At 37.7% G+C, this 14087-nt stretch overlaps 1 protein-coding gene across 2 annotated transcripts; it reads left to right on the forward strand.

The window, feature by feature from the left end:
- Positions 1-28: 28 nt before the first annotated feature.
- LOC127979164 (protein mono-ADP-ribosyltransferase PARP10) lies at positions 29-13621 on the forward strand. Of its 2 annotated transcripts, none has more exons than XM_052584378.1 (12): positions 29-143; positions 354-424; positions 2922-3097; positions 3200-3442; positions 4738-4968; positions 5037-6013; positions 7214-7426; positions 7515-7635; positions 8649-9596; positions 11325-11458; positions 11633-11807; positions 13274-13621. In XM_052584378.1, exons 3-12 carry the CDS (start codon positions 2923-2925, stop codon positions 13570-13572), a joined length of 3516 nt encoding a protein of 1171 aa, XP_052440338.1. In that variant the 5' UTR covers positions 29-143; positions 354-424; position 2922; the 3' UTR covers positions 13573-13621. The 2 variants fall into 2 exon arrangements, with proteins under 2 accessions (XP_052440338.1, XP_052440339.1); XM_052584379.1 differs by having other exon boundaries at positions 31-143; positions 357-424.
- The last annotated feature ends 466 nt before the right edge of the window (positions 13622-14087 follow it).

The following is a 14087-nucleotide window of genomic DNA, read 5'->3' on the forward strand; positions in this document are numbered from 1 at the left end:
CCTCAGCTGGGCTCGTCAAACACTGGTGGGCGGGGCTTGTAATTTCACGCAGTTACTGGTTTAAGGTGCACTTTTATTTCCCTGTGTGGAGAAAAACTTCTGAAATCCCGGAGACATCATTAAGCGTGTATTAATCGGAAACCGTACGTAATCTTGCATATATAGAAGTATTTTTAATTTAATAAATTCTTTTAAAGTTTGGCTGTTAGTAATACGTCTTTAGTACTGCAATAACAATTGTGTTGCGCATTATTATTGTTATTATTTGTAAAATAGTGTTATTGATATTTAATAACAAATATAAATGTATATATATATATTATCTGTATCCCTGAAATGTTGTTCTGGGTCAGAAGAGTGGTTGACCTAGTCAAAGCAGGAAGGATTGTGTCTCAGCAGTTGACAGTCAATGTTCATGTTTGAGGTAAGCCTGCTCAATTTAAGTCTCTCTGTTGTGTTATGATCTTATTATGCAAGTATTGTTTAAACATGATCTTGAACAGTTTTAATTCTTCTTCGTATTATTAATATCAAAGCGTTACTGTCAGTTATGACTGTTACCAGTTATCACCCTTTCAGTTTCTTTTTCTCGGAAATGGTTTATTATTTATTACACGACACAAGATATATTTTCATAAGTTCACAACATCCAGTTACCAAGTTACCTGACTATATGTCTGTCTGTATATCTGTCTGTCTGTCTGTCAGTCTGATTATCTGTCTGTCTGTCTGTCTGTCTGTCTGTCTGTCTGACTATCTGTCTGTCTGACTGTCTGTCTGACTATCTGTCTGTCTGTCTGTCTGTCTGACTATCTGTCTGTCTGACTACCTGTCTGTCTGTCTGTCTGTCAGTCTGTCTGTCTGTCTGTCTGTCTGTCAGTCTGTCTGACTATCTGTCTGTCTGTCTGTCTGTCTGTCTGACTATCTGTCTGTCTGTGTGTGTGTCTGTCTGTCTGACTGTCTGTCTGTCTGTCTGACTATCTGTCTGTCTGTCTGTCTGTCTGTCTGTCTGTCTGACTATCTGTCTGTCTGTCAGTCTGTCTGACTATCTGTCTGTCTGTCTGTCTGTCTGACTATCTGTCTGTCTGTCTGTCTGACTATCTGTCTGTCTGTCTGTCTGTCTGTCTGTCTGACTATCTGTCTGTCTGTCAGTCAGTCAGTCAGTCTGTTTGTCTGTCTCTCTGTCTATCTATCTATTTGTCTGTCTGTCAGTCTGTCTGACTATCTGTCTGTCTGTCTGACTATCTGTCTGTCTGACTATCTGTCTGTCTGTCTGACTATCTGTCTGTCTGTCAGTCTGTCTGACTATCTGTCTGTCTGTCTGTCTGACTATCTGTCTGTCTGTCTGACTATCTGTCTGTCTGTCTGTCTGTCTGTCTGACTGTCTGTCTGACTATCTGTCTGTCTGTCTGTCTGTCTGACTATCTGTCTGTCTGTCTGTCAGTCAGTCAGTCAGTCTGTTTGTCTGTCTGTCTCTCTGTCTATCTATCTATTTGTCTGTCTGTCAGTCTGTCTGACTATCTGTCTGTCTGTCTGACTATCTGTCTGTCTGTCTGACTATCTGTCTGTCTGTCTGTCTGACTATCTGTCTGTCTGTGTGTGTGTCTGTCTGTCTGACTGTCTGTCTGTCTGTCTGACTATCTGTCTGTCTGTCTGTCTGTCTGTCTGTCTGACTATCTGTCTGTCTGTCAGTCTGTCTGACTATCTGTCTGTCTGTCTGTCTGTCTGTCTGACTATCTGTCTGTCTGTCTGTCTGACTATCTGTCTGTCTGTCTGTCTGTCTGTCTGTCTGTCTGTCTGTCTGACTATCTGTCTGTCTGTCTGTCAGTCAGTCAGTCAGTCTGTTTGTCTGTCTCTCTGTCTATCTATCTATTTGTCTGTCTGTCAGTCTGTCTGACTATCTGTCTGTCTGTCTGACTATCTGTCTGTCTGACTATCTGTCTGTCTGTCTGACTATCTGTCTGTCTGTCAGTCTGTCTGACTATCTGTCTGTCTGTCTGTCTGTCTGACTATCTGTCTGTCTGTCTGACTATCTGTCTGTCTGTCTGTCTGTCTGTCTGTCTGACTGTCTGTCTGACTATCTGTCTGTCTGTCTGTCTGTCTGACTATCTGTCTGTCTGTCTGTCTGTCAGTCAGTCAGTCAGTCTGTTTGTCTGTCTGTCTCTCTGTCTATCTATCTATTTGTCTGTCTGTCAGTCTGTCTGACTATCTGTCTGTCTGTCTGACTATCTGTCTGTCTGACTATCTGTCTGTCTGTCTGACTATCTGTCTGTCTGTCTGACTATCTATCTGTCTGTCTGTCTATCTATCTATCTATCTATCTATCTATCTATCTATCTATCTATCTATCTATCTATCTATCTATCTATCTATCTATCTATCTGTCTGTCTGTCTGTCTGTCTGTCTGTCTATCAATCTGACTGTCTGTTTGTCTGTCTGTCTGTCTGTCTATCTGTCTGACTATCTATCTATCTATCTATCTATCTATCTATCTATCTATCTATCTATCTATCTATCTATCTATCTATCTATCTGTCTGTCTGTCTGTCTGTCTATCAATCTGACTGTCTGTTTGTCTGTCTGTCTGTCTGTCTGTCTGTCTGACTATCTATCTATCTATCTATCTATCTATCTATCTATCTATCTATCTATCTATCTATCTATCTATCTATCTATCTATCTATCTATCTATCTATCTGTTTGTCCTTCTGTCTGTCTGTATATAAGATTTTTATTTATGATGTTACAACATCCAGTAACCATTAGGTGATTGAATCTGTGAAATTTGAAAAAGAAAGTAAAACCTAACGAACACAACTTTTGATTTGATTGACTTGTTTTTACTTTAATTGCAGTAGGAATGTCAGTTATGCTCAAGTGACTCCACTACTTTCTTCATGTGTGTTTTCTGTTTGGTTAGGATGGCTGAGAGCAACCTGGAGGAGTGCAGTTTGGAGATTCTGGATATTCCTGATGATTTGGACGATGACCTTCTATCTCTCTACTTTGAAAACAAGCGACGCTCTGGAGGAGGGAACGTGGTCTCTTTTGAGAAGAATGGAAACCACGCTTTGGTGGTTTTTGAAGATGCAGAGAGTAAAGAAATTACATAAAATAGATTAAAAAATATATTTAAAAGAAATAAATTAAGAATATTACATGCATACATAAGCAAAACGTTTGTTTCTCTTACTCTAGCTGCTGCCAGAGTTGTCTCCAAGTCCCATGTCCTCCAGAATACCAAACTGACAGTGCGGAGGAAACCACCAAAGGACCCTGGAAAACTGCTGCTGAAAGGGATCAATCCACACACTTCACTGGACCATGTGGAGCTTTATGTGGAAAATGTGACTGGGATGGATTGTGAAACAGACTTCATCCTATATCAGTCTCCGAACAAGGATCTGGTTCTAGTACACTTAAAAAAACCTTTAGACAAAGGTTTGTAGCTCATCAGTCTATCAGCAGAGCATACAGAAAATACTATCGGCATACTTTGTCTTTGCATTACATAACACAAAATAATAATATCATACCGCGGTTTCTTAGGTTTCATAAGATAATGTAAGTGGAATATGTTTATGTTAATGTGTTCCTCTACACCTGTGTGTGGTTCCTCTGATAGGATTTATACATACACTAAACTTCAATAAAACAACAGCGACAGTAAAAGCGATGAAGACATTTCTGAGAAAAGCTTGAGCACCATTCAAACACAGACTTTATAAAAAAACTTGTTTAATTGAATGCTTCCTTAAGGATGCATTACAATGATCAAAAGTAACAGTAAAGAAATGTATAATGTTCCGAAAGATTTCTATTTCAAATAAATTCTTTTTTTTTTTTTTTTTTAGCTTTCTATTCATTAAAGAACTCTGGAAAATGCATCGTCATGGTTTCCATAAAATACAAGTTAGCACAACCATTTTTAACATTTATAATAGTAATAGTAATTGGTATTACTATTGGTATTGGTATTACTAAATGTTTTACATGAGCAGCAGATCAGCATATTACAATGGAGATCATGTGACACTGAAACTGGAGTAATGATGCTGAAAATTCAGCTTTGATGACAGGAATAAATTATATTTCAAAATGCATAAATTACAGTAAGTTAGTTCTAAAAAAGAGCTTGAGAAGCATTTGATATCAAATAATGATTTTTTGAGTAAATTTTGAGGTGTTCACATACTTTTAAGAGCCACTATATCAGAGATTTGAGCTCTTGTTAGTCATTTTAAAGGGGTCATCGGATGCCCATTTTCCACAGGCTGGTATGGTTTGTAGTGTCCTTGGTTAAAATTCCTCAATGGTAGTGTAAAACAACAAGTTTTGTATTTTGTCAGCTCTGTTCACAGCTACCTGTTTCGGTGCATGTCTCTTTAAATGATAATGAGCTGCTGATTACCCCGCCCCTTTCATTTCTGTGTATTCGGTGGTGCGTTACCATCAAAAACAAAACTAATCCGCTATGTGAAAATCAAAACTTCTTCCTAATTGACGCTGTTTAGGTTTTTTGGGGATTAAACAAAAAAAGAAGATAATGGATTTTTTTCATTGTAGGGTGGTTATGTTCACACACCGCTAAGACACATTTATATGCAAACACCATGTAAAAGTCAATTTTGCATCCAATGTCCTCTCTAATGCATGCACAAAATAAATTAATGCATGATAATAATCTTTGGTATGCTTGTCTTAAATGTTCTGTCATTGTCTATGTGATTCAACAGACTTTCAGATGCTTAAAGAGGAAGTTTCCAAGAAGAATCTAAATGGAGGAAAGGTCACTCTGGAGCAGGTCGAATCGACCGACTCCATTCTGGTGGCCAGTCTGTCTCCAGCGCTCACAGAGGACATGCTGGAGCTCTACTTCGGGAGCAGTCGTGCTGGCGGCGCTGATGTCCTAGCAGTTAGCATGCTAGCTGACGGACGTGCTAAGGTTTCTTTTAAAGATGTGAAATGTAAGTCGTCTTTCTTGAAGTCTCTGTTTTAGAGTTGTGGAGTCTGAACTGAGTGATCTCTTTCACAGCTGTGGACGATGTTCTCCAGAAATCCCATCATTTGGAAGGGACAGATTTAGTAGTGGAGCCTTACTTTGATTTCCTGCACGCTCTTGAGGATCAGTTGTCTTTGAGTGCTCAAGATGAACAGGGAACACTGACAGATGGGAACCAACCCCAAAGTCCGACTGTTTCTGTCCCAGTGGTGAGCGCCAGCTTAGGACACAAAGCTGCTCTGGCAGACAATGCCACAAATTTAGCGACTTCTGCATCTGCTCCTGAGCCATCTGTCCAGAAGGAGTGCGTTAGCTTGGTATCTGTGCATGATCCCACTAAACATCACCTGCTCAGTTTGAGCAGTTTGCTCGAGAACCTCAAAAAGGATCACCCCAAGTTTGACGTCACTCTAGGAAAAGATGGCGTCCAAATCAAAGGGCCTGATCTGATTGAGGCTGAAAGACTTAAAACCGAGGTTCTGAAGTTCCTGACCGGTGTCGTGGAGGACCATCAGATGTATGACAAGCTCAAAGCTGAGTTTCTCGGACGGGAGGATGTTAAAAAGAGGCTGAGTTTGTCTTTGAAAAGCGTACCTTCAACCTACAGCGTCTCGGACTGTAGGGTCTCTGTAACATCTCCGTCCCGCAGCGCCGTCAAACAGGCCCGAGATTTAATAGAGTCCCAGATCTCAGAGTTCACTGTGCCCATAGACAAAGAGTACGAGAACGTGCTCTCTTCAACAGACTGGTCTGACTTCCTGATGTCTCTGGACTTCTGCAGTGCCAAACTGTCCGACGCCGGTGGAGTGATTACTGCCGTCACCCTGACAGGGATGGAGAAGGACAATCACGAGAAGATGGTAGCGTTTCTCAGCACACCACGCCAGAAGGAGATCGTCCTGTCTATGGAGCCAGGAATGCTCAAGTTCCTCCAGCTCCATCATCAAGGTCTAATGGCGGACATGGGAGAGGTCATCCTGTTCCCACTGGACACTGGAGATGGATTGAGTGTTAGTTACTGAGTTTGCTTCCATTCAACTGATTTAAATGACATTTACCCTACTGATAAAAAGTTAGGGGTCAGTAAGATATAGTTTTTTTATTTATTAATGCTTTAATTCAGCAAGGTTGCATTGAATTGATTGAGGTGGGCAGTAGTGAAGCACTTTTACTTTACTCAAGTAAATTTTAGTGAAAAAGTGTTTTTCTTTGGAAAACTTTTACTGCACTACATTCCAACGCATAATGTCATACTTTTAACTGAACTACTCTTTATAAATAATAGTTGTTGTTGTTTTTCCATTACTTTTAATATTTAAGAGCATTGAAAATGTTGTACTTTCTTGTACTCAAGTAAATCTTTGAATTACTTTTACTTTAGTAAAAGTAAGAAAGTAGTGGATTTCTAATGTAATTTACTGCAGTAAAAAGTACAATACTATGCTTTGGGATGTTGTAAAGTAAAGTTTTATAAATAAAACGCTCTTTTAAAAGGATCATTTGACACTGAAGACTGGATAAAAAATATTTGTAGCTTTGATCACATTAATAAATAAAATGTTTAAATATATTCAAATAGAAAACAGCTATTTTAAATTGTAATAAGATTTTTTTTAAATAATGTTTTTGTTGTATTTCAAATAAATGCAGCCTTGATGAGAAGTCCATCAAAAACAAACAAAAAATCTTTCTGACCTCAAACATTTGAACAAGTGTAAGTTGTAGAATTTATTGAAGTTGTTCACGAAGTAATTTCTAAAAGTAAAAATAAAAGTAAAAGTAGTTTTATGTTAATATAAATATATAAAGTAATTATTTTGAATACATAAAATGAACATGTAGGATTGAGTTTTACTGAATTGTTTTTAGTAAATAATAAAAAAGTAGTAACTAACAAACAAAATTATATTAATTTGTGTATTAAAAATAGACTAACCTGCAAGATTGTGTTGAAAATCTAAAATACTATATTTTACTAAAAGTATTTGCATGAGCGAAACACAGACATGTACATATTCAGAAAAACAGCATGATAAATTGCATTTGTTAACTTTACTTTCACTAAAAACTTAGCCTATTGTCTCTGAAATTTCTATTTCTATCATGTAATGTATTGTCATTTTTCTCAGTCTTGAACTGAAGTGAGAACTAAGAACCGTGTGGTAATTGTCTTCTATATTTGCTTTGCAATCTCTTAAATTCACTTTTAGATTCAGGGAGAGAGGAGTGTATGCCAATCAGCGGCAGAATTATTAAGTGCTATTATCGGATCAGTCTTTACAAAGACCATCGTGGTGACCCAGCCTGGCATTTCCCGCTTCCTGCTGGAGGAGGAGGGTGTCAGCATACTGGCAGAGATGACTGCAAAGTTTGAAGTCTTTATCGACATGGCCAAAGTGCACTGGGAGCCGCTGGAAGATGGTGTAACGTATCCCAGCCTTGTACTTAATCCTGACATATCTCAAATACTCAGTAATACTTTAGGGTTGATTGTATCTGTGCTGTCCACAGGACATCCTGGAGCTTGCATGGAAAATGACAGCCTGCCAAAACTTCCAGAGAAGTTCCTCTGCTAATACCATTGAGGAATTCACTTCTGGAGTCCCGAACGCACGTAACTCGACCGATGCAGGTACTTCAGGTCATTATAGAGATCATTTCTCGACTTATTCTTTAGCAGTCGTTGAATTATAAGTGGGCCGAGACCCCTTAGTTCCACCTCTTTTCTGCATTAAATACAATGATTTAAGGCCCTATGATTTGTGCAATGCGGAAAATGCGGACAGCTATGACAAAGGAATTTAGTGTATAACACGGAATTTGATTCATTGGATGAATGAACACACTTAAATCAAATCGTGATATGGACTAGAATTTGTAAATGTTAAGCTACAAAAGACTATTTAAATATGAATCCTGCATGTTCTGTGTTTGTCTCTGTATGAATGAATGGCACAGCTGTAATTTCGTTTGCTACACACATACTAAAGTGCACGACACTCGCTGTGATTTTAACATCAGCCTGCTGAATATATGTGTACAATAATAAATGAGCAACATTCCCAGAACTGCTCTGAGAGTCACTTCATGAGCATTTTACCTTTGAGTAAAATGTTGTCATGTCATATACACACAGAAACGTAAAGGCCCTCATGGCAACCTGTCAAAATAAAAGTTTGGATTAACTTGAAGAAATTGTGTCAGAAAATATATTAATATTGTCAGTTAGAATGTACAAAGACTACTACTACTACTACTATTACTAATAAAACATTTTGAATAATCTAATGAATAATCACACAATATTTGTTCTATGTTTTAATCTCAATAGTAAACACCCTTTGATTGCCAAAAATACGTTTTTTTAAACTTTAATTTGATTAGAAGATAAATTAAACTAAATTTTATGACTTCATTTGATAACCAGAAGAATTAAGAACATAGCATTTCTGAAAACACAAGGGCTATTGTAAAAATAAATCGTAATAAATGAAGTTGTCCAGAAAAGTTCCAAAAAATGGAAAACGTGGAATTTTGAACAAAATAAAACAAAGTCTTTAATACAATGCTATTCTGTGTTTTTTGTTGTTGTTGTTGTTGTTGTTGTTGAATCCCAATGGTTACTGAATGCTTTCTGTCACTCAGCTCGTATTGAAGAAGCTAAGAAGATCTTAGCAGTCATTGGCAGCGATTTGAACCCTCAACCTTCAAGTTTCGGAGCCACAGACATTGAATCTGCAGATTTGTATTCAGATACTCAAGATACCTCAGCAGCGGCAGAAGAAGAGGACGACCAACCCCAGTCACTGCAGACCCATGACCTCCAGAGCTCCTCTGCACCCATGAACGCCTGCAGTCTCGACGAGGACGCAAGCTTCCTGCTGGCCATTCAGATGTCAATGGAGCTCAACCAGAGATCAGACGCAGAGGACTTCCAGAAAGCTCTAGAACTGTCCAGGAGCGACTCCATGCCAAACCAGGAGAACACGCAGCTGGAGAGAGCGTATGAAGTGTCCTTGCAAGACGCCATCAAGTCAGCCAACAAAGCCGAGATCTGTGTGTTTGCTAACTACAACCATGATCTCGTCAGGGTGGACATCGCATTGAGCAAGAAGGTTGGACTGAGACAGTGTGAGGAGAAAGTCGAGCACAAGAGCCTGCGGAAACTCTCCTCCCATCAGAAGAGATGCATAGAGCTCATTAAGAGGAAGCATGCGGTCGAGGTCAGCATCCAGGGCACCACCGCCGTCCTCTCCGGCTTCAAAGAGTACGTCTCAGAGGCCGTGAAGGAGCTGAAGAACGTCCTGAGGAGGACAGAGAACATGATGACGGATGCTGAAATCGTGAGGACCGTACAGTGGGTGTGGTTTGAGCAGGGCTCCTCCTCCAAGGCCATCCCGTACCCGCCGGATGCCACGGTGTTCATTGAGAACGCTTGGAAGATGAAGCAGAAGAAGACTGATATTCTCTTCAACAATCAGCCGTGCAGCATTGACTTCGAGAAGATGGAGGAGCACAGTTTGGCATCCGGGAAATCTGTGCCTATTAAACGGAAGATCCTGGGCACAGAGGACTTGTACACGGAGGGTGCAGGTACCAATTAAGATAAAACCCCAAAATAATGACGTGCCCAAAGGAAGACTCCATCGTTTCGCATGTTGATGCCAGACTTCACTCTCATTATTTTTTGTTTAAAAACAGGCAAAATAGTTCTTCATTATAGTTTCCAGTCATAACGCATACTTCTTTCTCAGATGATATATACATGATATGCCAATTAATTAGTGAAATTATGAAAATACGTTGTTGATTATGTTGATTACACATGATATTCTGATTCATAAATCAGATTAGTTGCTTAAATCAATTTTTGCTGGGAAAATCTATCAAATTGAAATAATCTAAGCATAAGAGTGTTTCGTAATTTAGATTTTTTTATTATTATTTTGTTTTGTCAGTTGTCTTTTCAAAATCAACCAATCAACCAACCAATCAATCAACCAATGAAGCAATCAATCAATAAACCAATCAGTTAATCAATCAACCATCCAATCATCAAATCAATCAATCAATCAATGAAGCAAGCGATGAAGCAATCAATCAATCAACCAATGAAGCAAGCGATGAAGCAATCAATCAATCAACCAATGAAGCAAGCGATGAAGCAATCAATCAATAAATCAATCAGTTAATCAATCAACCATCCAATCATCAAATCAATCAACCAACCAATCAACAAACCAACCAATCAATCAATCAATCAATCAATCAATAAACCAATCAGTTAATCAATCAATCAATCAATCAATCAATCAATGAAGCAATCAATCAATAAACCAATCAGTTAATCAATCAACCATCAAATCAATCAATCAATCAATCAATCAACCAATGAAGCAATCGATGAAGCAATCAATCAATCAATCAATCAATCAATCAATCAATCAATCAATCAATTTTGTCAGTTTTTGATTTGTTATTGTAATTGTAAGTATTGTAAATGATATGCCAGTTAATTAGTTAAGAATGTTATGAATAAATTCAATTTATGTATGAATTATGATAAATTATTTGGGGGGGGGGGTGTTGGGATTATTGAGTCGGCAAAAGTTAATAACAAAAATCTATATTAAGACTTGAATATATTGAAACTTTTTATTTGTTTCATCTTAGTATCTGGCCTTGTTCATCAGTATTATTGGTCACACTTTAGTTTGTAGTATTAAATATCAACTATGACTTTTGCCTCAATAATTGCCAAAATAAAATTGCTTACTAATAGCTTGAAAAGTAATTGTTAAATTTAGCTCAGGATTAAGAATAAGGCATTAATACATGGTTTATAAGTACCAACAAACAGCCAATATGCTAGTAATATGCATATTAATAAGCAACCCTTAAACTAAAGTGTTCCTGTTAATATCTGTAATATTCAAGCTTGAATCGCTTCGTCTAAAGATGTGGTCACTTCAGTAAAACTAATTAAGGTTCATTATTCAGTAGTTCAGTGATGTATGATGCACAACTCACACAGAAGTCACTTTCAACAAAATGGTGTTGTATTGGTGGAAATCAAAGATGAGGGAGAGTAGGATCCAAATATAGCATCCAATGCACTGAAGTGAGGCAGCCAACACTGGACAAGAGCTGAGATGAGCACAGGGAACAGGGAACAGGGAAGCCAAAACTACTTCAGACGCAGTCTACAAAGACACAGCAGACAGGAAGTAACTTTAAAGTCCACATAAGAAAACAGGGAACAGGCCAGAATCATGTCAGACGTTGCGAGTGTGTGTTCAGTAGATGACACTTATGTTTCAGATGAAGAGTACGGTCTGCTGTCCAGCTTGCCTGAAGTGTGTCCCGTGGATGTAGACTCTGATGAATTCCAGAATGTGGTCAAAGATTTCTATGACACCCTTCAGGACAGCCACAACAAAATCAAAATCATTAAGGTACGACTTAACACGGCCGCAAGGCTCGGTGTCTGTCAGTGCATGTGTAGTTCAGAGGGGTGCAAGACATGAATAGAGTAAAGACCTGTGAATTTACTACAGCAGTGATTATCTGCTTTGGATGTGTTTCTGGTGGTCTGTTATCTCTCACACTGCCTCTGCTGGTGTTTTCAGGTTGATAAGCTGATGAATAAGCTCCTGCATGACCAGTACAGGCTGAAGAAGGCCAGTATTGAGCGCAGCTCCTCAGAGGCACAGGTGGAGCGCACCCTTTACCACGGCACCAGTGAGACCAGCGTCAAGGAGATCTGCATCCACGGCTTCAACAGGAGCTTCTGTGGGAAAAACGGTAGTGTGCTGTGGATCAGTCACATGCTGCTGTTTGATATGGCAAGCTTCACACTTAGCATGGCTTACAGCAGGGCTGGTGTAGTTCATTAATAGCATTAAAAATACAGGTTACACTTTATTTTAAGGTGTCCTTGATACAGTGTAAGTATGTATTTAAGTACTGAGTAATATTAATTAACTACAAGTACTTACTCTATGGTTTGATTTAGGGTTACTTGTATGCAATTATGCATAATTTATTGTTATTATAATAGTAGGTACATGTAACAAGGACACCTTAATACAAAGTGATACCAAAAACATTTTATTTCAAATCAAAAACACTGACTGAAAAAAAAATAAAAAAAATAAAAAATTGGCTAGTAGACAAGGCAACATTTCTCTCTCTTTTTATGGTGTAGTTTAACTTGAAGTAATAAAACAACTAAAACTACATTAAACTATTACATAAAAATGAATAAAAGCTGTATAGACATTAAAAACTAAACTAATAAAAATGACAAATACACTCAAAACACAAATGACTAAAACATTCAAATAGAAGAAAAAATTGAAAAAATAGAAATCTATTTTCAAATATTAAAAACTATAATAGTATGATCCGTGATACTAAAATAACGCCGGCTCATACATTTCATTTGAAAAAACAACATCCCAGAAACACCCTATCAATTACTCAAATCCCCAAATTATCTAAATTCATCGGAGTTTGATCTGATATGAACCAGGGCTATTATCCTTAAATCTAAATCTAGAACCACACACAAAAAAAAAACATATGTTATTTCAGCTATGTTACTTATTTTAATTTACTTTAAATTGAAGTAAATATGTAAAAAGTAAAAAAATATATATATATACTTATAACTAAAATAAAAAATATATAGACAAAAAAATATAGCTAAAACTTTACCATAAGCTTAAAATAAATCAGAAAATAATATTAAAATCTAATTCAAAATATTAATAAAAACTATAATAGTGTATAAATGACACAGATCTGAATTTAAAGGTGTTGTATGTAGGATTGACACCGAGTGGTTGAACTAGGTATTGCAGTCCAAATTCAAAATATTGGAGAGAGTTGTTTTCACCCGGTCCACCTCCTCAGACTTGACACACAGACAGGTTGCCAGATTGATGACACCAACAGGAACGAGCGCACTTGATGATGAATGAAATGAAATACTCTGTGTTTTCCACCAACTGGTAACCCAGGGTGCTGAAATACAGTTGGGTGAACAGGCAGTGGGTGGGTTACACAAACCAAAACAGAGACAGACATTCCGGCCTTTAACGCACATCTTCAAAAGAGAATAACTGACTGCAGCATTGTTTTTCAGTAAAACAATTATGTTAACTTATCCTGTTTCTTAAATATCTGCAAACATACTATAGTATTTTTATGCAAATCGTACACACAGCAGCATTAAGAACGTCATGCATCTTTCTTCTCTCTGACAGCCACTGTGTACGGTCAGGGCGTGTATTTTGCGGTGAACGCCTCACTGTCAGTGTCAGACACTTACTCTCCACCCAATGCAGACGGGCACAAGTTTATATTCGTGGCCAGAGTGCTGACCGGAGACTTCACTGTGGGCAAATCTGACTATAAAACAGCCCCGCTGAAGGAGAGCTCAGGTGTTCCTGTCAGATACCACAGCGTGACGGATCAGATCAGCTCCCCGACGCTCTTCGTCATCTTCAACGACACACAGGCTTACCCAGAGTACCTCATCACATGCAAGAAGATCTACAGCTGAACATCCCTTCACATTCACAATGTCTTATCATTAAACCACTCTCAACAGCTGAGTGTTCGTTCTGGTTCTCTTCTTAATTCTGTGAATAATTCCATTCTTCTGTGCTGTAAGCGACTGACAAAACATTTGCATATTTTAGTGATCTTTAATGATTGATATTTTAAAGTAAATAAATGCTGGAATTAAGTTATTATCTGTACAATGTTTTTATACAGTAATAGCAGTAGAAATAAAGTAACAATTTTTAAGTTTATTATTTAATTGTGCACTCTAAAAAGATTTGGGGTTCTTCAGATTGTCTCACTTGAAATAATTTGGCAACACCAATAACTTTTTTAAATCTAAACTGATGTGCATCTCAATATGTGTATTATATTTATAAGTAACACTTTACAATAAAGTTGTATTTGTTAACTATAATGCAATAATGACCAATACATTGTTATGGTGTAAATCTTTCTTAAGGGTAATTAATTAAAAAAAACAGCTGTTCTTTATTAGCCCATTTTAGTTTA

The sequence above is a fragment of the Carassius gibelio genome, chromosome B19 (assembly GCF_023724105.1).
Source record: "Carassius gibelio isolate Cgi1373 ecotype wild population from Czech Republic chromosome B19, carGib1.2-hapl.c, whole genome shotgun sequence".
Classification (NCBI taxonomy): Eukaryota; Metazoa; Chordata; class Actinopteri; order Cypriniformes; family Cyprinidae; genus Carassius; species Carassius gibelio.